Source organism: Nilaparvata lugens, chromosome 3 (assembly GCF_014356525.2).
Source record: "Nilaparvata lugens isolate BPH chromosome 3, ASM1435652v1, whole genome shotgun sequence".
In the NCBI taxonomy this organism is placed as follows: domain Eukaryota; kingdom Metazoa; phylum Arthropoda; class Insecta; order Hemiptera; family Delphacidae; genus Nilaparvata; species Nilaparvata lugens.
The window spans coordinates 38,132,778-38,156,484 of NC_052506.1; the positions used below are offsets into that span (position 1 = coordinate 38,132,778).

At 31.9% G+C, this 23,707-nt stretch overlaps 1 protein-coding gene across 4 annotated transcripts in view; it reads right to left on the reverse strand.

Annotated features, from left to right (window-relative positions):
• Positions 1-652: 652 nt before the first annotated feature.
• LOC111054407 (protein abrupt) overlaps positions 653-23,707 on the reverse strand; it is a 45,378-nt gene continuing 22,323 nt past the window's right edge. For all 4 annotated transcript variants that reach the window (XM_022341447.2, XM_039423716.1, XM_039423718.1 and 1 more), the window contains exons 7-9: positions 13,288-13,589; positions 11,409-11,639; positions 653-10,302 (exon numbers count right to left, since the gene is read on the reverse strand). In XM_022341447.2, the coding sequence (XP_022197139.2) occupies positions 10,030-10,302; positions 11,409-11,639; positions 13,288-13,589 (806 nt within the window). In that variant the 3' untranslated portion in view covers positions 653-10,029. The remainder of the gene's footprint in view (positions 10,303-11,408; positions 11,640-13,287; positions 13,590-23,707) is intronic.

The window sequence follows — 23,707 nt, forward strand, 5'->3', positions numbered from 1 at the left end:
TGCTAATTAATTTGAATCTTCAACTAGAAAATGAACATCTTTTATAAAACCATCAAGCAAAATAAGGAAAAATGTAAAGGAAGCTTATAATTTTATAGGCACACAGCAATAAAGGAAAAATCAGTGCAGCCTATCTTGTACCTCTTTAATGCTTCTACTGCCCTGTTGGAAGAACTCTATTCTAGCGAGAAATTTCTGTGTTTTTCGTTGACGTCAAATTCTTATTTTCATATCATTTCAAGTATTGATTTTTGCTCAAGGTAACCTGCAATACAAGGAATGGTTTAGTGTGCTTCTGCTGCCCTGGTACGATTTTGTCCATTTCCAATAAACAAATGAGCGGGAGCGGTAAATTCAAATACGAGCTTTTTAGTGTCATCACCAACCTATTTTAGACCATAGTAAGGCTCTAAAAACTATAGAGTATTTATAGAGTCATATGGCAGGTAGTCAGAACTCCCTCATGTGGCTCTCGTCATGAATAATTAATTCTAAATGGTGAGACTGTTTGTTTTAGTAAATCTATCTACATGCTAATTTAATGGTTAAAATTTAATAAATTATTTGCAACTTTGACATTAAACCGGCTTAGACTGAATTATATTAAAAGAAGAGGGACCAATTGAAGGCTAAATTAAAAAAAAGTCGAGAATTCATAATGGTTACACTGGTATTTATTTGTTAGTACAATATATTTACAAATATCTCTACAAAATTTCAGTTTATACTACACCTAAACGTTATATTCAACTTGTATGGCAAAATAAAGCGAAATAAAAAAATAATTTTAAGTAGAACACAAAACAATTATGCACCAATAGATAATATGGCATTTTGTTCACGTTTATAAGAAAACATTCACTGGCATTAGAGTAATGTCATTAAAATATTCTGGACTAGTACTTATCGTTATTTGATCAACTTTCACAATATTCTACTCTACAACTTCTTTAATGTTTTGATTTTAATGACCATTTTACTATTGTAAAGTTCTTATTCAGGTGGATGTCATGGCACATAAAAATAATGTCGATACAATTAATTAAACATAATCAAACTTTCTCTTACTTTATCCATTCAAATGTCAAAAACAAATTCTAACGAACGTAACTATAAAACAGTTTCTCATCAGATACATCAATCATGCTATGATTCAATCATGTTCAGATTGATACATCAATTCCAAAAGGATAAAACACTTTTTGAAATGAACTTTGAACATAAACTATCTATGATACCGCAAGCCTGTTTGCAATCCTCGTAAGAAAAGAGGACCACATCAAATGTCTCATAATCCGTCTCATCCAATTAAAAGTGGACTGCCAATTAATTAATTCAGGACCTTATTCAAAGAATATTCTTTTTTTTATGTAGTGCCGAAGCAAATACAATATCTGGACAAAAATTATTAATTAGACGAGAGAAATTGAAAAACAAGCAGTATCAATAGCAGTTATGAGTATTTGATGGAAATGTTTATTCAACTGAATTACTAAAATCAACCAACAATATTGAAGAGAATAGAGAGACGAGCTTGAAGTTCAGGTACCAAGTTACTTGTGATGATAGGGACGGTTGGCAGGCAGCTTTTTAATACGTCATCAGAATACAGAGCAGATCGATGCAGTGTTTTTTTAAAGCTACAGCTTTTCACATGAACAATTTTTAGTCAAGACTTCAAGAAATGGCTGGAAAACTGACTTAAATACTTTATTAATTTTATTATTCAAAGCATATTGAAAAGCTGCCTCTCATTTCTAAACAACTCTAATTTCAATTAAGGACGAATATTTCTCTTCAAATACTGTTCTTCCAATTCAATCAACACATTTCAACAAAACAATCAAAAATAAAAAATTTACATCAATAAAACATAACCTGAGATTGCAATAAATTGCATTTTTTCCATAATATAACTACAACTTGACGGACTTCTAATGTTATGATTAGAATAATACATGCGAAATTTACAACTCGCCTCAACTTTATTAATAACAATTATAATATTGTTCAACTTCAAACAAAAACCCGCATATAACGAAAAGAGATTCCTTGTTCATTGTAATTTATTTTCATAACAATACACATAACAGAAAACAAAGATTAATGCATACCTTACAATAATAGACACTAATAATATAATATAATCGTGAAATGCAAAACTTAAGATCAAATTTATATTTATAGCACTAATAACTCATAACAATATTCATATTATATTAATAAGGACTAAAATTAACATCGATCGACTTTTTCTTGAGTTATTGATTTATTTATTCACGATAGCCTAATCTAATAATTCGCGTGCATCTAGAAGTAATTCATGTTACCTTTTTAATTATATTAAAAATATTTCGATTACTGATGATGATAGCATTATTTTTCTAATTCAGTTGTAGTTTAAATAGTATTGTTCCATTAGCTGAACGTTCTTGTACAAAAAAAAAACTCTATCACAAAAAATGGATGAGAGATCATTCTAAAAAGGAACTATATACACAAATTGTCATCACTGATTTTGATAAAAAAGGAAACACACTATGATAAAAATACAATAAAATTGATCATTTTAATTAACTTCATTTTAAAAATTTAGTTCACATAAAATTGCGTTTCCAACTACTTGGGAGAAATGTGGAGCTGACAAATGTTAATAATTTACTTGTTATTCCAATATTTAGAATATCCACAGACCATCCACAGTATTCACCCAAAAATAGGCTACACTAGTTACTCAATAGACATGGTGGGCAAATTAGGGAGGGAGTTATACGGTGCAATCAACAATACTCATGAACTACTTGCTAGATGCAGGAAAAGTGCGTTTTACTACTACGGATATTCTACATTTGCTACGATAGACAGTGTTTACGCTAGGGAGCAAGATAGGAACTGTGAATGAAACTGACGTTTCTTAACAACTATTTGACACGTGCTCAATTCATAAGAGAAGGCACAATGTTCCTCAATTACGACCACACTTCTTAAGACTTCTGCTAACACAAAAATATTGATGCTGTTAATCAATAATTATGTTTTCAATCATGAAGTAATAATTCAATTTAGACGGACCAGTTACAATTCGAGTCCTTGCATGGTTCATGCATCACATGAAGCAAAAACCAAAATATCTTTGAATTTTTTATAAATTATGATATTCAAATGGTGTTCTGCCCTCGAAATCTAATAAGAAAATGACCAAATAAGTTTGAAAATTACGTATTATGTGTTGAGAATTATGTATTGATCAAATTCGAAACATTCATTGAAAAATATTTTCAATAAACACATTAGACGACAGCGAATGGGGGGGAGAGATCTCATTTTTGAAAGAGAATCTTGGATTCTATAACTTTGTACATGAGTAAATTATTGAGAAAATAATTGTACAAAGAATTTGGAACGAATTACAGTGCTGCCAAACTGATACCAGGGAAATGATTAAGGGAAATTGTTAATTCCTTTAATTAGTTAAGTGTGAAGAAGGCGATCAGTTGAGGAACTGCACACAACATGTAGGAACCACATTTCACAAACATAACCATTTAAGCTACAGAACATACACCAAACAATAATTAATTATCTTGAAGTAACAGATAGTACATTAAGAACACAGACTTATTACACAATGATTGTTACTATGACATGGAAAAACCAGACGATTCATATGACACCGCTCTAGGTAGGCTACCCGTGCTTTCACCTGATCTTCCAATTTTATTTTCATGTTTTATATTTTGATAAAAGTAAAAAAGTGAATTCCAACAAAAATAAAACAGTTGAAAGTATAAATAAGGGAAGATATTTGTCAAATGCTAATGGATGTGAAATGTTAATTTTCAACTCAATCCAGAAATGTAGTTATTTGAAGATGCATAAGTTATTTATTGTAGCTTGGAGACCAACATTGTCTTCAGTACTTCAATGTCTCAGTCCCACATTTGCATCCTTAAAAAACTAGTAACACGAGTGATTAACTACTGTTTCAAAACTGCTGGACGTCATTTTCACATTTACAAATTATCTATATTATGCACCTACAATTACTTATTTGTATCTGTACGATTCAATTATCTAATAAAAATGATCAATATGGAAAACCAAAATGTCTATGAATAAAACAAAATTTACGGATAACTGTCTTTAAAACACTTCTGTTTCAATGATCGTGTTTGGCAAACTGACTGATGTGGAGAGAAAGAAATCCCCACAGTTGCGACAATGCAACTAATGAACTATGTGAATCATGACTTATGTTGTAAATATTTGTGTAAAATAAAATGTCATGGATTCCTATAATAAGACTGAAAGCAAAGCACCATTTATCTGTTTATTTACAATTTCTAGTGATAGATATATAAATAATTGTTTGCAATTGAATAATCATCCTGCTTGCCCATCACATCGAAATATAACAAAAGCACCTTCCTATAATCGCCGCACCAATCAATATCTTCAATGTCAACAATTCCGATAAATACTTTATATAAAGCCTGACTCCACAACAATCAACGCTACAGTTAACTCTATACATTTCTATGCAATATCTCATTATCTATTTATACTGTAATATCGATTGTATACTACTCAGATTATCACACATTCACAAGCTCAGGCATGCAAAATCACTCATGTGAAAAACATGTAAGTTGTTACACAATTTTAATTTGCCTCCAAAGCATATTGCTCGCAGATGAGTGAACTGATCGCAAACGAATGGAGAATAGAACAACACCGACTCTGTGAAACATGCTACAAACACTAAGCACAAAGTAGCCTATGTGCGTAGTTGGTTATGCTATGAAAATATGGTGTAAATTATACGGCTAACATATATCCATAAAAATTTACAAAACATGAGCCACAATGTGGATGTGCTTCTTCTTCCGTTTCATAATCTCAGTTTTAATCTTAAAGTGTAAAAAAATAAGTACTTTCATACAGTCTGTTAAAAAGACTGAATTCACAATAACATTGTACTACAAAAGTTCTACGTGGTATTGCAAATATCACTTATTTAGATATATTACTGTTTACAATAAACAACGATCTGCTTTAGTAGACTGTTCTATTCTCACATACTAAATATAAAACAGTAATAATTTCACTAGATTATGTACATACTAACATTCAACACGACTATATTTCAGATACCAATTATTTCAGTGCTTACACATAGCGATTCATGTCTGTACAATTTTAATTACCTATAAATATTCATCTAGATGCTCATTCCTCAATCAATAGAAATACCAAAAACTTAAATACCGTATTTGTTTATTTTCGTTACCTTTACAGTTCCTTGAAAATGATGCATTAAACAGATATTTGGAAATGGAAGAACAAAATGAGATTGTATGGAAGAATTCTATTCAGTTTAATGATCCGATAACGGAAATACGGAATTCATGATCAAACAATAAATTATCCATCTTGAAACTCAGAAAATCTGGGAATTAAAAATAATTTATTCTGAAAATGAATATATTTGTGAAGAGTTCGAAAGACTATTCTGAAGAATTGGGTAGGTATTGCAAATACAATAGCCACAATGTTTGTGAGAAAGACACAATAATTATTGATTATCTCATTATAAAATCATAATAATTATAAAACAATAATTGATTAACCAGGATTAATTTTAATTCAAATAGTTTTAGACAATTCAAAGAAATGCATGTAATAATCGAATCAAATTTGGAATAACTTATTTAATAGAATTGAGAGTTATGAATAATTGACAACCCCTATTTCTGAATTGCAAGATAATAATAAAATCAGTTAATCATAATATGTCTTTTTGTAATGCATTTTTTATCAATATTATCATCTTTTGCTAAATTTATGCAATAATTATCAAAATAATGATTTTTCCTATTAACAAGAGAAGCTAGACATGAACTTATAAAATGTCGTTTTCATTAACTAACTACGGTATTATTATAGTTCTATGTCTAGTTCTTACATGAATTGTGTACTACATTTTAATACCTGTAATCAGTTGTACATAAATGCACTTATATGTACATAAACATGAACAAATATTTCATAGAATAATAGATTGGTTCTATTAATAATTAGCTAGCTACAAACAATGTGATAGAATAGACAGTTAAATTAGCTCTAGTATATATTGTACATTTGATTGTTTTCTAAAAATCACTTTATCTATATGACTTTAAATTTTATATTTATATATTACCTATTGTACAATTATGGAAGCCGTACTGAAGAAAGGGAAGCCTGGCCAGTATAATCTGAAATTGCAGTCTGTTGTACTTATTGGAGAATGGAGAATATTCACAAGGCCAACAAATTTCAATTTGTACTATAGGTGATAAAATATTCAATATCACTTGGTTTTGTACATATTTCGGGAAAAGAAAGTATTGGTCAAGCTTAATCTACCCTAATCTACTATGAAATACAAATAGAAAAATCACTCTATATTTGTTTTCTTGATTGGAGTATTGGTTTCTAATATTATCAACGGTACGATGTAGTTGAATAATACTGGGTACAAACTAGAATACTGAATGAATAATATCATGAAACAATGGAAATCGTGGTTAACCAGGATTGATAAATAAATAAGAAAATTGAAATTGTGATGTATGATGGATTTTAACTAGGTATAACCACAAAAAAAGGCCTGCTTAAAAGTAAATAATGAGGACTATAAAAATATAATTCTTCAAGGAAGCCTTTATTAATATAATAATGAATAAATAAATAAGTCTGATAACTGAGAATATTTAAAATGTACTATCTACTTGGATGAGAGCCCAACTTCAATATCATTCTTACAAATTAATGAAAACATAATAATAAATTAAAATATAAGACTATTGATGAAAAATCGCTGTTTAATTTAATTATTCCAATGATGATTATACGGATTTTAATGAATGTCTTACTTAACAAAAAAAAAGTTTTTTTGTCGATTTTAGAATTCAATCTACACTGACTATTTGTACTGACATAATAAATATTGCCCTATTATAAGAATCGCTCAAAGATATTAAAATATTTTTGATTATAATTAAACTAGAATCTGTTTGGAAAATTCTCATCTAACAACCTAGTAATATCTACTCATACAATTTCTTGTACAATAACAAAATAATTATGTAATAATTTTAAATGGGAGACAACAAAAAGGTGGTTCTTTTGATAAAAACTTCTGCACCAATGACAGAATAATAATAGAAGTGTAATTATCATAACAAAGTTATTCAATTGAACATATTTTTATTGTTAATTAGAATTGATGCTATTGATATGTATCCCATCTGATTGCTGATTTCAAACAAGTATCATAAATCAACAGAATATCATCTCGGTAAGAAATATATGTATAAAGGAATTTATTTTATTGTTTGCTTGTTCAAGAAAAATAAATGCAATAAGCTAGAAAGAGTATTTCTAAAGACAGCATCAAACTCGATATCCAATCACGAAGTAAATTGATAAAATTTTAAAAATTGTATTTAATTCCTGAGTATAAATCTGTAATATGAAGGATGACATTTTGTAACATTTCTGTCATGGATTGTTGTAAACTCGTGATTTTCCAAGTAACCGAGAATGTCATTTACATAAAAACATAATCCTAATTGGTGGGATCAATAGATCGGTCCAATAAATTATATTAAATGCATTGATTTATCAATAGTTTTACAGGAAAACGGCCAACATTGAGAATTGGACGAATAGAAAAATCTAAGCTTAAAAAATTCTATCAATAATAATTGAGACCTGAGTAAGAATGCTAGAGATGCGTTTTTCCTGAGAGTAAGACTAGTCTGAAGTAAATAACCTCAAGAGAGCGATATGAATATTCATGTTCTATTTCAATTGTAAATCGATAATGTTTTACTTATTATTAGTAATAATAAATACAAGTTCAGTACAAAATAAGCAAAAAAGGACAAAAACATGTTAACCGACTCCTGAGTAAGTGACAACAATGAATTAAAAAACAAAATGATCAAATAATCTATAAAATTACCTCAGAATATTTACAAACAACATAAACCTGATTATGAATTATATTTTCAACAACTCAAAATGAAGCAATTGGCGCGCCCATTATTTCGTCTTGAATAAAAGAGTACATCAAACGAAACTCCTCTATTTTAAAAATAATTATGTAATTCCACGGAAAAGTATGAAAAACAGAGATTGTTGAATTATTCTATGAGATACTTAATCAAGATCCTGATGAATATAGACTTCCAGTACCTATATAAATGAGGTGATGTATGGATGATAAATAATCTGTAATAAATAACTCACATATAATATATTCATAAAAATTTAAAAAACGTTCAACAAAATATGGAATAATAATATAACTATTGATCTGGATAGTATAGCCTATCTGAGGAGGTAGATTGTAAGCGAATAATACTTGATATACATTCAATAGAGATAATTATGAGGTAGTATCATCGGAATATCATCTGATCACAAATAATAAATCATGTCAGACAATAAACTATTATGAAGAGGTAGATAACTGTTATAGACAATGGAATAAATAATGCATAGAAAATTACAATACTACTTTTAAATGCTTGAAGAGAGAATTGCAGATAGAAATGATGCATGATCTACAAATAATATCAAACGGCAACCATTCACACTACAAATTGAACTTGAATCAAGTACTTAAAACTATAAACAGGCATTACTTACAAACAAAAATGATAGATATTTCTAGACAAGCGGAGTGATCTATTAAGTAGGCTTAACATCTTTGCAGGTACTGAGTGTTTGTTCAATGGAGATATTTCAAAATAAATAGAAAATAAACTATCGTTTGAAATATGTAGGCCTGAGATGTCGATATAATCCATATGAATGTGTATAATATATATATTTTTTTCTGACTAATAAACAGTTCAATACCATAAGTTTCTTTGTATAATGTTACTATGTAAATCTGCTCTTAAAAATCAAACTCTAATATTGAAAAGTCGCGAGTATTGCATGGGTTGTGATTGATAATGAATAGAAAAATGAACATAAAAATATTAGTGTATGTATAAATATACTGTATAATATATATTTATATATTCTATAACAATAATCACCCGTGTGAACATGAACAATCGGCTATGCTGATGATATGCCGCTTGTCTGGATAGAATTTCACGCTGTATTGTCGTTCAACATTACGCTATCACTTAATTAATAAACTACAACTTCAACAATGTTTCTATATATCTATATAAATGGGAAGGTGAGTTTCCAAACAATTATGGCAAGTAGCATACAGGTGTGTAGAAAAACGTATATATGTTGAGGTAGGCTGGTTACTCTAGCTTTATCAACGGAAAATTCAGAAAATATAAAATACTTTTTCTATTGATAATTTATCATTTGATAGCTTATAAACTTACATAATAACTATTGTGATGTAATACTATTGGAAGTACCCGAAAACAAAAATTATACACGAGTAAATTCCATTAGGGGAGACATTCATGAAATTAAACTGGACGTACATTGAAAAATCAATGTAATCCTACTGAGAATTGAGGGTAAAACAATATGTTTTGGGAAAAGTAATACTTGCAAGTACCCTGACTATGACAAAATGATAGACAGAGTTCGATTTCAATAGAGTAATATTGAATACACATTAAAAAAATGCAATGCATATTTGAGGACAAATAATGTATAAACCGGTGTCATCAGACAGCATTTGTGAAACAATATTGAAAAACAGAACATACGCATTGAAAAGCAATGCAAGTTCCAGGACAAAATAACATAGTGATGTAACTGGCGTCATTAAACACAGTATTTGATTTTTGTGGAACAATGTTGAAAACAGAACAAGCGCATTGAAAAAGCAATGCAAGTTGAAATACCAAAACATCATCATAATATAATTATTATAAACCGGCGTCATTTGTACTATTTTCATGATAAACGTTTGGTATGAAAGTCTTACAAAAGTAGTATAATTACAAGAATAAGAAATGTGTTTGCAGGTTGCAGTGAGTGGAGTGGGAGTGGTTACTCGGCCTTGATGGGCTCGGGCTGAGGAGGGGGAGGGGGGTCTTGCTCGTCGTCGCTGTACTCCTCGTCATCCTCGCCGCCAGAGGAGTCCCCCCCGTGGTTGGCGTCGAGGAGGCGGTGGTGGTTCTCCAGCCGCTGCTGCTCCTCACTCATCTTGGCCGCCATTTTGGCCGCCTGTTCGGCCGACAGCTGGAAGCCGGCCGAGTTGTCAGCGATTAACTGCAGATATTCCTGCAGAATGGCCGAGCCGGTCGAAAATCCGCGAAGGTCCTAAACACACACAAACACACTCTAACAATACAGTTCTACCAATGTAACACTCATATTATATGAGCCATAATTATATTCTGTCAGAATTATTAGCTTAATGAGATGAATATTAATGTTATTTATAAAGAATGCTCACGTTTATTATGTGGGGAAAAAAGATCGACCACTTGGATGTCGAAGGCACTAGGAAGAAATAGGGAAATTGTATAGTTCAAGATCTTGCAGAGAAGGGACTAAAACCAAACAAAGCTCACGACCGAGACTCGTGGAAGCGACTGACCCGAAACGCCACCACCTGACCCCACCTCAGTGGCAAAAGGCTGACAAGAAGAAGAAAATAAAGAATTGTGACGTTGCAAGTGGATCTCACTAAACATTAATGAATACGATCTATTAAAGTTGAAGTGTACACTATCACCAAGTTACTGGCCAAGCTGAATTGGCCACGTTGGTCTTGTCATCCACACTGCAATGTGACCATTTATGGAAATACTGTAGTATGAAATGGATCTTGCAAATCCTAGCAATACATTATAATTTGTGATTGAGAATAATAAACTCTTGCAAGTTTAGTTGAGATACAACTAAAAAGGCAGTATTTCTATGCAAAATTTAAATTAAAATTTTATTTGCCAAATAATTGAAATTGAAATTTATTTGCCAAATAATTTTACAGACATTTCTCCAATCTCAAAATAATAACAATAATAAAGTTGACAAAAGTACAAAATTTTAGAAGCATACATCACAATATAATTAACAAGGTGATAATATTAACCAAAGTAATAATACAATTTTGGCTCTACTGGCAAAATTAGGTAACACTTGAGCGCTAGTAGTGAGTTATTAAAAAAAGGACTTATTGAGTTATTTCAGTATCTGAAACTGTCAAATATTGGATTACAGGTATTCAAATGTATACTTTCTATTTTCTTACATAATGGAATTGAATATTATAAATTTTATATAAAAAATTGCCAATACCTTAAATACTTTCGTATGTTAACTAGGTTGATGCTTAAGTAGGAATGCATTTGAGTTGAATTGATGAATCTTAGAATATGTTAATTGGAATGAGGAAATTGAGTGTTTTGAGGTAGGCCTACCTTGAGCGCGGATGGCGGATGTGGCGGCAGGAGCGGCGGAGGCGACAACGCGGACACCTCGAGGCTGCCGTAGCGATGCGTCGCGGCGCCGGCGTGGTTGTGCATGGTGAGGTCCTCAGGGTCGTCGCCGCCACACACGCTGCTGCCGGACGACTTCAGCTCGAGTCGCGTGTCGGAGCGGCGCGGCGGTCCAGTCGGAGACGACCGGGCTCGCAGCTCTGCTGCTGATACCTGTGCAATTGCGAACCGATTACATTTATTGTATTTGCTTTTTGGGATGTATTTGTTGTTTATTTATTTTTTGAATTTGAATTTCGAATTACGAATTTTATGTTGTAAAAATTTATAAGTACGCTTCTCGTAAAATATATTTTCAGAGAAAAACCTTGTGAGTTTCACGTCTTGAGATAAGCAAAATTGATTCATTTTCAAAACAAACAAATACGCACTTTAAAACAATGTATAGTATTGCAAAAATAAAGTGAAGAATGGTATAGAACAATGTAATTTTATCTTGTAATTTATTCTCGGCAAATAAATAAAGTTGATTCACTCATTGACAATTGACCAAACTTCTATACGTATATTTCGGCACATACATTTTACAAACATTTTGTTTATGATACCTAGTGTTAATGTTTAAATAAAATATTTTTTTAGGAAATAAGCAATGCATTTTAAATTAGGCGGGGTCGAAGAAACAGTTGTAAACTCAAATCACCCCTTTACATGTTCAATATTTTCCTCAACGTTTGGAAATTGGACTTCAATTATTAAACTCATTCACCTATTCAAATCACTCATTTGATCGTATTTATAACTCTCGTCTCACTCCATCAAAATATTACGCTTGGTAAAAAACATCTCATTTACAATGTTTTTTATGAATGAATAAAATTATATCTAAGTTCAAATCAAATCAAATTCAAAATCATTTATTTGCCAATTATAAAGATAACAATAATAAATAAAACAAATACTTCATACGTATACAGAATAAAAATAAAATTTGAACTTAAAATTTAATTAGCGTTGCCAGCAAAACCTTAGTTTGTGTGCTAGCAACGAGTACCAAAAGATTTCATTTAATTTAACATGAACATAAAAGATGATTAAACATTTTATTTAAATGGTAGTAATAATAGATAAATAAGTTAAATAATAATTGTAGTAATATATATCTGAAAAAATGTAATTTAGTGAAAATAATATTAAAGAAAAAAGTTTATTTTTTAATAAAGTAGATTCTAACTGTACATGAGGCGAAAAACATTGTTACTTCTGAACCATCTCACTATAAGATGGTTACTATAAGTTAAAATTGTGATTACAACAAAAAGTGTTTCGTATGTCAAGTATGGCGATTTTTGTCGTCAAAGTTTATTCTGAAAGCGAGCCCCTGAAAATAGTTTGAGGCTCAAATCGTCTACAGTGGAAGATACTAAAGCATTCTGCAAGATAAAAACCTTTATTGAGATATGAGCTTTATAAAAATTATAATTTTGAAAAAGAGATCTCTGTCTTGAAAAGGACTTCCTATATACTGGACCTGCGCCTTCCTATACAACTCCTGTAGTATATAGAAGGTCCTGGTCTTGATACATGATAATTATTGTCAACAGTTCCCCTCTAACAAGACAAATTAATTCCAAGAACATACCACTGTTGATCTCCCTGAACATTATCAATTGATTACACAATGAACAGCATAGATTTCTTTCTAACTTTATTTCTTGAATACAATCTCTTCGATAGACAAGTGTTATGAGAATGTTTTGCTAATTATAAATTTAATTACATTCTAGCACAAATTCGGCTGATTAGCAATAAATGTTTGACCTAAAGTACTAACAGATTGAGAATAGTGTTGAGTACCAACCTTGACTCCAGCCTTGGCAAGCAGCCGGGACGCGAGTTCGGGGTCGAAGGGCGAGGGCATGGGCAGCACGGGCAGGTCCTTGGTGCTGATGCCGCGGTGCTGCCGAGACATGTGCGAGTGGAGCGAGTTGCGCGACTTGGCAACGGTGCCGCAGAGCACGCAGCGGTAACCCGGGCAGACTGTGTGCTTGTCTTCGAGATGTGTGCGCAGGGTGTGCGCCGAACGGTAGATCTTGCCACACTTGGGACATGGGCGCGGGTCGGTAGCGCGCACTCGCATCAGGTCCAGGCCTCGGCGAGACACTAAACAACAAAGCAAACACTCACATAACTATCAAGAACACGGTAGACAAAAAGATAAAAGTAAAGACTACGCAAAAAAGAAAAATCAATTTGTGAGACACATAAAATTCTGTTGAACTGTGATTATCTAATTCCTACATGTGTTTGTAATATTATGCTTACTTTTATGTTCGTATGTTTACCCTTGTTTTGATAATAAATATACCATTTTAAGATTTTCAATAAACCTGAAAAGGAGAAGAAAGTATCCAATGTGTAAGGATTCCTTATGAGCAACATTAATGCTTCGCATTCAACCAATGCTGTATTATGAATGCATTCAGGCTATGCATGTAGGCTATTATCAATGAGTATATTTCATGTATTTTTTGCAAATAATCAATTATATCAGCCTATTATTATTATTATTATATTAATGCTGACAGTTTGATGTGAATCTAGCTACAGCTAATTAAACGAACTGCCGACAAATCGGTGAATGTAAATATTGTTAAAGACTGTTTGTGTCTTTTAAATTATTGCTACCATCAGGCTTCTCTTCAAATGATATGGCAAATTGTGAAGCATAACATTATAAACCAGACCATATTAAAAAAAAATTAGAAACATGAGAAGTATGTCAATTATTGTGGAGAGAAATTTGAAGACAAACAGATCTGCTTTACAACTGCTTCCCAATACAATACTATTTAGGATGAGATTGAAAACTTCTCTAGACGTTTATGCTAGTATAGTTAGAATGATAAGCTACAATATTGAATCCAATGTGTGAAAATTACAAAAAATTATTATTTCATTTGTAGATCAGGACAATTCACTTTATTCAATTCAATTTATTTTGAGATTAAATTGTTAAATTCATAATCTAAGTATTATCTCATTCGATAGACATCGATGCATGAATAATATTCCAAGAAATATAATATACTCTACACACTTAATCTTATCAGAATGGATTGAATGAACCCTCCAGTCCAAACTCGGCAGTTTGAGTAATCTTTCATTGGTAGCCTATAGGAAGCATGCAGCAAAAGTTTAATATCTTTTATTCTAAAAACATGCAATAAAGTTGAACATTTTTGATGTGTTTCAAGCCCGTTCCATCAATGCCATCCATTTCATTTCAATACCGTATTCCATATCTTGAAGCATTGGAAAGACGATGAATTTCTTGATTTAGGCCTACATCAAATCATTTATGAAAATATTAGCTGAAAATTTCCAAATTTTCCAGTATGGGATTGTTGAAAATTTTTTATTGTAAAAAAGAAACTTGTTGAAAACAATAATAAATTCCAGATAATGAAGAAAGCAATATAGAGTACGGTATTACAGCTACTGTATGATAGGTATTTATAGGTATAATTTGAAAAAGTGACAAACATTTATCAATATAGACCTTTATTGAATCTAATTGAAGCTACATTGAACATAAATGAATAGAAGGCATGGCTATGTATAAAAATAGGCAATGATTCAAATAACTTACGATAATTACAGTGATGTTGAATTCTATGTTAATGTTAAACTAAATGCTGTTAATATTAGTATAATGTTTAGGTAATACTCAAGATGGGTCAACCAAATATTCAAAAGAACTAAATCAATTGAGAAAATAGGAGCAAAACATTTTTCTGGAGATAACAAATCTACACCACTAACAAATATGACTTGATATCTGTACAAAAATAAAAAAGCAATATATATTAAATATATTAGTTGCTATTTTACTGAAATTTTCATTTTCAGAAACTAGACTTTCAAAATAATAGTAGATAATAGACATATCATAGTAATATTTTGATAAATTAGAAATTGAACAACGAAAGCTATACAATACTAACAAATTTTAAATAATAATTCCTTTTTGTAACATCCATTTTAACAGATTCAGTTATATCAATACATAATCAGAGAGAACTGATACATTATTAAGTTTGTTTCATTCTATGACATAATACTCATATTGAAATGTGAGTAAATCTGCATTGCCGAAAAAAGTGTTAAAACTTATAGTACAGTTGTTCCAAAACTTTTCATTGGTAGATGTAAAAATAACTTTTAGAACTGTATTAATATTTTTGATACGGAAAAGTAACAGCAAATATTTGTATAGATTTGATTTAGTAATCTTCAGTAACTTCAATACATTGATAATATTACTGTAAAAAAATAAGTAAATGCTAGAATGAAATATAACTTATACTATTTACACAACTATTCATGACGTTCTAATACAAATTTTGTAAAGAAAAGCAACTGGTAAATTTCTAAAAATAATAAAAATGAAAGAGTAACTAATAATTACTTTGGTGTCTTATTAAGTTTCCAACTAAGAAAATCATCACACCCTGGTGTGCTTGAAACATTGATAAGTTTCATGTTATCGATATAAATTACATAGGTATCTTACAAACTAGTATCACCACATTTCATAATCACAACATTACAATCATTTCCGTAAGTAAACCAGTGCGTGAATATTATTATTCTGAGAAGGAATGAGTGTGATGCAGTAAAGGTGGGAGTAGTATTCATAATTAAATATTCAGCTGTAATATTTCCTTTAGAATATTTATCCTTACTAATGGATCAAAATAAAAATCTTTCAGAAATTTCTTATTTCTGGAAATAAATATCACTGCATGTGAAAAAATAGTAGTAGAGTGGAAAATTATAACAGAAATAATTGAGGTTATGTCTGAATTTCGAAACAAATGTTAATTCTAAAAATATTTCCTCTAAGTGGGACAATCAAAAATAATTATTGAAGTTTCCTTGCATCAGTTTACAAAACAACGACGACTTGTACAATTCAGTAAACGTTGTAAGAAAAAGTATGCAATTAAAAAAAACTACACCAGAGATTAAAAGTTCAATGGAGAGCACAAACATGGATCACTCAAGTTTTTCGTACACTTATTTCATTAGTTATCATTCTTAAAAAAGAGATAATAATGTATGGATTAATGGATTGATATCATTGTAGAGTCAATATTAAGAAACTATATACAATAACAATTTGAAATAACCTGTTTGCACTATTGCTTAAAATAATAAGCTTAATATACAGGGAAGTGCGATAACATGTGTGTACATTTTTAGTGTCAAGTCTAGTTTGATAATATCCATTTCACTCATCTCATTAGGTATTGTTTAATACGTTATTTACTAACGACAATGTCTTCTCATTGCTACTACTGATGATTAATAAATATTTCATGAGTGTTCGTTCCACTAATTCCACTCTATAAAATATTTCATTACTGTACTGTGTATCAAATTTTGCAAAACTTTCTATTATAGCTTAATCATTATGTCGTTACACCACAAGTCCATGAAGCCCGGCTTCGAGGGCACTGATTAAAATAAAACACTAGGATATTGTCTAATAATATTACGAATAGTAGACACTGAAGAAGACATCAAAGGTGTTCCAATATTATGTAACGTTCCAATGAGTTCGTGATATTATTAGACAATATTCTAGTGTATCATTATGGATATATCACTATATTTAATAACACCAAAAAACAGTAACAGAAGGCACTGATTAAATCTGATGGACCATTGAATATATTTGGTTTGATGGTCCATTAGATTTAATAATTGTGCTAGAAACCAGACCTGAATTGAATAACAAATAATCATTTTTATATTTGAAACTTAGTGACCCACGCTTCTGCTTAGCTGCCAATAGATTGAATAGGTAGTTTTTTCTCTTAGATTGGGTGTGCTTTATAAATGAACAGCAGGTTTACACATTATAGCACCACTTGAGGTTCTTCATTTTGAGCCACTGTTGGGAGTGCTTGAGACGCATGTGGTTGCGCACAGAGTTGGGGTGCGCGAAGGTGCGCGCGCAGGTGGGCACAGGACAGGTGGGCGAGTCACGTGGGTAATGGTGGTCGATGTGGGCACGCACTGTCAGCAGGTCGGGCAAGATGGCCGCGCATAGAGGACACTCATACCCACCTGCAACGCAACGCAACCCACCCGCGTCCATCAGTCAACAGTACCGCACTACCCACCCAACACTGGCTCAAATCTCACACACACACACACACACACACATGCTCACCTAACCTACTAAATAATATTCAGTATTTATAATATTTATAGCTAGATATTATCTAGGCTACACGAGCATTACAATAGTTGTCATATAATTTCATTTCATTACAATTGGCATTACACTTGTCACTTACAAAACCTCAACAACTTTCTGTAGAAATCAATGAAAGATAGGTCAAAAATGTTAAATTCTATATTGGAAAGTTATATTCTATATTGGTTTTTCGAGTAGGCCTATAGTAGACAAACAACTGAAACGAGTTTCTTGGAACTGACTTTCAAGACCTCAAAAACTTTAGGCCTATGTAAAAATCTATTAAAGCAAGAAAATATCAAAATTTTATGAAATATGAAATTTATATTGGAGAATATTATTTTTTAAAGTAGTAGTCAAAAACAAAAACTAATTTCTCGATTTCTCAATAGTTCATTTATATGATTATTGGAGACTGCTCATTTTTATTGTAAATGTAAAATACCGATAATTTTTCAATATGATTTCCTTTTAAATATCCATTAAAATAAATTTTAAGTAAATTCATATGAATTGAAATTAATATGATTCATGTAAATACTCAATAAGCTTCATATGTCACTAGGTAAGATTGAAGTGGTTACGGTTGCCAAATCTACTACCGTACCAGTGTTCATTGTGATTTGCAATGCTCGATATCGAGTGGATTAGTATTAAGGTAAGGTAGTATTGACATATTCATAACGAAGGAAGAGGCATCCTATTGATTAGGGTTTTGATATGTAACGCACTACTAAGTTCAACAAAATATTAAGTTCTTCAGAAGCTTCTAAACATTTGTATTTATATAAAATTGATAATTTATGTAATTAATTTCGTGGGAAAGTACCTAATAGCTTCATAACTTTAATAGTTTTCATATTATAAACAATTTCATTCGTTTGATTTTCTCAATTCAAATACCAGTCAATTTCTAATGATCTAAATAACATGATAATCTTATTTCATACTAGCTCCCTAACCTAATAGTATTTCGAAGTATATCTTAAATTAATGTGATTGGAAACAAATTCCATATTCGCTTTTAGTTATAGGCGTGTCGTCTGTTTACCGTAATACAATTTATAAATATAATCATAAGTTATTATTATATATTACTATAATCTATATTTTTACAATATGTATGAATATCATGTATATACAGCAAAATAATAAATAGCTTAACTTCCTATAATAATTAAGTTCACCTTGTGCTTCAATACAAATGCTTTCAAAATAATACTTTCGACCAATATAATAGTGCTAATATCAAGTCCTACGTATAATACATTTGGTACCAATGTAAAATCCCCATAAATAATGTTGAATTACTTGAAATTGAATTTTGTCTCCACAATCTACAACCAAAAGATAAATTGAATTTATAGGTACAGTAACTTTTAAATTTTGACTAGAAATAAATAAAAATATTTATTGAAATCGTCATCTTGTCTGCACATCCTTTCAAAATATGTAATCATAAATTAGCGATCACAAATAATTTAAAAAAACTTTCCAAAATAAACAACGTAGAAAACTATACTTTAATACTAGAATACTATACTTTCATAACGTTATGCGGATTTCTGTGGTGGATATCAAGAATTTTCTAAACTGCTTTCACTCTCAACATTAACTTCAGGCAGATTTATGTGGTGAATACTCCTATTAACGTGTAGCAATGTTTTCATGATAATACAGGCATGCTGGTAAATGCATGTTTCGTACCGTTCATGGAATAATTTTCTATCATTTTTTTCAAAACTTAGATAGAGAATATAGGAATGTGGAACTGGAACATTCTATAAATGGAAAAAACCAGTAAACTAGGACTAGCGCACATTTTTCCAATGAAAATATCACGTGCAAATGCCAGTCTGGAATTAGGTCAGCTCTAACTTAATAATTATTATAATTGACAAGTATCAGTGAAGGCTTGTTCCAGGAAGAAATGGAGTGCTTACTATTAGATCAAAGTTCACTATGGAAAAATTGTGTTTGAGACAAAAACTGTTGGAAAGTAATGTGTGATAAAATGACCCGAGCAGTATCATATGGGTTTGACGACTAGAACCCCAAGGCACTACAATAGATGCAACAATAGGAATTGAGACACTGAAATATGTATCTCCAATACATTTCCTAAAAATCACTAAAAAATAATTCCTATCAATCAACTAACTCTACAGCTTCTGCAACTCATCCCACTGTGGCTACATAATTTATTTGTGAGATCACAATTTCAATGATATTATTGATGTCTATTGGCAAACATAATTTCCTGTTCAACTCTATAAAACGATCAATTCACTAGAAATAGAGATCAAATACATGGACTGTCGTTATACTTCATTCACACATTTCAAATTCTCAAGAATTACATGGATATCAAACATCGATCCTTGAAAAAGAGATCACATCGTCAACATCAATAAAAATTTCACTCCTAACAAGTCCAATGTATATCAACAAACTACCAATGTTAAATTAATCACCAAAAGTTCATTGAAAATTTCTAAGAATATTTTTCAACAATCCACTTGAGTTTAATAATTAGTAATATTTGTGAAAAAGCTTACTCTTTGCCACTGTTAAGTATTCATTTTAAAGTAGATTTTAAATCCTATCCTATACTGTTGATGCTGTTGTAACAGTGAATTTATCATACCATACAATACTGTAAGGTTTTTAATTTTTTTCAGTTCCTATTGTTTTTTTCTATTGATAAATTTTATTTATAGTCTATAGTTCTTGCTTCTGTTATTGCAATGATTGGTTCAATTTACTAGGTGGACTAATCTATGATCCCATGTATATTGTATACTAAAATACTATTGTTTGTAAATGTATTTTTGAGACAAGACTTTGTAGCTCAAAAAATTAATCTAGTGAATCTCCAATCTCCAAGGCTTACTCTTTATATTCTTTTATGGTAGCCTATACGCTTTTGCAGTCTCAGTATATCCAACATGAAAAATTGTTATTTTTAAAAAAAAATATCAATAAATTGGTTATTTTTCTATTTTTCGGAGTAATCCCTGTTTTGATCACTGTTTCGTTAATGTACTCTATGTGTACAATATAATATTATATTCTATAGTGAGAAACTAATGCAGCTGTATTCCTGTGGCAAGGTTATTATATTCCTTTGATGACAGCCTATACTTTTTTGCTGTTGTCTCATTAAATTCAACAAAAAATACTGTTATTTTTGTGAATTTTCATCAGTTTTCTTATTATGAAAGGATTTATTATTTTATTTTCCGGGTTTTCCTGTTTTGATTACTGTTTCATCGAAGTAATCTAGGTGTACTTTATATATTTATATTGTTTATGAAAAGCTATTGCGAGCGTACATTCTATGCTGAAAACTATTGCAGTTGTATTCCTGTGGTAATCACTGTTTCATCAATGTAATTTAAGAGTACTCTTGTATACTAAAATACTGTATTGGCTAGAACAAATTGGACTGTCGCTGGCGAACACCGTGGGCCTGCAGCTGATGGTTGATGAGGTAGTGTTTGGTCTTGCACTTTTTGCCGCAGATGGCGCAGATGTGCCACTGGTCCTGCGACGTGTGCACATGCACATTCAACACATGCTGGCGCAGATTGCTTGGCGAGCTGTAGGTGCGCGCGCAGTATGGACAGATTGGACCGGCGCCTGGGGTGGAGCCGGATGAGGGGAGCCCTCCCCCTGCAACACAGGAGGCCCCCCTCATCAGCCAACAACACTAACTAGCATACACTAACATTCAACTCAATAATATCAGAATCAATATTAAGAGTAAAATTAGATCATATTCCAGTGGGATCTATTCTAGTACGAATCAGTATCTTTGAAAAACAGAGTATAATCGAAGAATAATAGTGAAATTGGACTTTTGATATAATATTTGACATGAACCAGACATATCATATATCATATAACTATAATATATCATATCTATGGAATGTACATAATAATCTGTATAGCAATATTTAGTAGAAACACAATTTGTCCTTAGAGTTCAAATTATCCTAAGTAATCGTGGTCAGCAAAAAACAAGAATATTTGACAAGATTGTACTCGGAACAAGCCATGTATGTCAATGCTGTTCTGTCGACAGTTTCCTCATATGCTGATGCCTGCTCATAACACCTACAAGTTTAAGGCTTTTCAAACACCTCTTTGTCATCTCCAACTTCATATAGCTAGCAATCCATTTACAGTGATTTGAAAAACATAGGATTCTCTCAATTTCAAAACTTCATACGGCGAGCTATTTATTTACAGTGATTTGGAAAACAACAGTCTCTATTTCAACAGAACAGACTTCATTGCAACACCATTCAAAAACTGTCGAGTGTTTAGAGAAGTGAATCTTTTACAACATAAAAGCTGGCAACGTGAAACTGGTGAGCAACAGTCCAGCAACAGTCGAGCAATATATTTTCTTGCAACCAAACATTGTGTTCACAAAGCAATCAGTGGAAGGGAACCACACTTGATACTTGATAGCAGCAATTATAGAGCAGATACTCGGTTACATCCATGTCCTCGAACAAGCAATCAATTGACTGTGAGGAAAAACGAAACTTCAGAGTTTTATGAAGTTGTCAATGTCAACCAAACAGAAAAAGCTATACATGATGATATAGTGAGGAATCTATAACTTCGCAGCTGACAACCATCCGGTAATAAACTTTCAAATTAGAATTGAATTCAAACATATCCTTCATCCATTCATAGGTGGGTCCAAACATCTCTCAACATCATCATCATCACCCATCTTATTACCCACAGGTAGGTTCAATCATCTCTCATTATCATCCGTCACATTACCCACGCAAGCCTAGAGCTCATGTGGACATCATCCACAGCAGAAGAAACTTAGTACATATTTTAATTATTGCCGGCAGTAGTCTTTGGCGTATAGGTGAGTATTTCGAGGCATTGTTCGACGGCGGACGACAGAGAGCGCTGCTGGTCGGGAGGGAGCATCTGTTGGGAGGGAGGAACGGGATACGACTGGTGCGACTGGCTGAGATGCGGCGGTGGCGGCGGCGGCAGAGGCATGCGACTTGCCCGCTGCCGGATGCCGTGCGTCTGCAGCAGATGGTTGAACAGGTATTGGCGCGTCTTGAAGTGCTTGCCGCAGACGGGACACGGCTCCCAGTGCGGCGAGGTCGCATGCACGTTGGCCATGTGCTGCTTCAGGTTGCTGACGCTGCTGTAGACGCGACCGCACTCCATGCACACCGGCTTCGTCTCCGACTGCGACTGGCCCACCCCTGGAATGCAGCCACGCAATGCACTCCGCTATAGCACACAGCACACTCACACACACGCACAAACCGCATTGCTAATTCAATAACTGCTCATTTCAGTTTGAAAAACACTATATCACACTGATTGGAGAGCCTGATTGCAAATGTCCCAACACAATGTCTCACTGATTAGAAAATGATTCAAGTTTCAAGAATGCACTGCCGAGAGTTGTACCAGAGATAAATATACCTATCTTTACTCTATGGTTGTATTGATTTCAACTACTAAAACAAGAGTTACTCTTGATCCACAACTTCTAGTTTCATAAATTCACTTTGAAAATTCAGCCACTTGCTTGAGTTTCTCAAACAATTTATTCCTGAACCAGGGACCTGTTCAACTGACAATATTAGAACATATTCAATCAATCGATAATAATTCATCAGTTCACATCACTAGAGGAGAATGTGACAAAGTGTACAAGAATCAAGTAATTTCAGACCTTGAGTACATGATATTGTTCTTCGGCAGTTAATAAATTTGAATACCAATTCTTTCTACATTCAACGCCAGAATAAAATAATTATCAATATCTCAACATCTATTCTTTACAGCTCTTCTAGCTTCACTGTTGGTTCTCAAAGTATTTCCATATTCATCTTCAACGGTCATGAATAGCATGAAACGTGATTCAATGAATTTCTATCATCTATTTGTATTCCAACCATGAGTCGATAGAGCAACAATTCATGAGATGGAGATGGAAAATCTGTAATGAGCG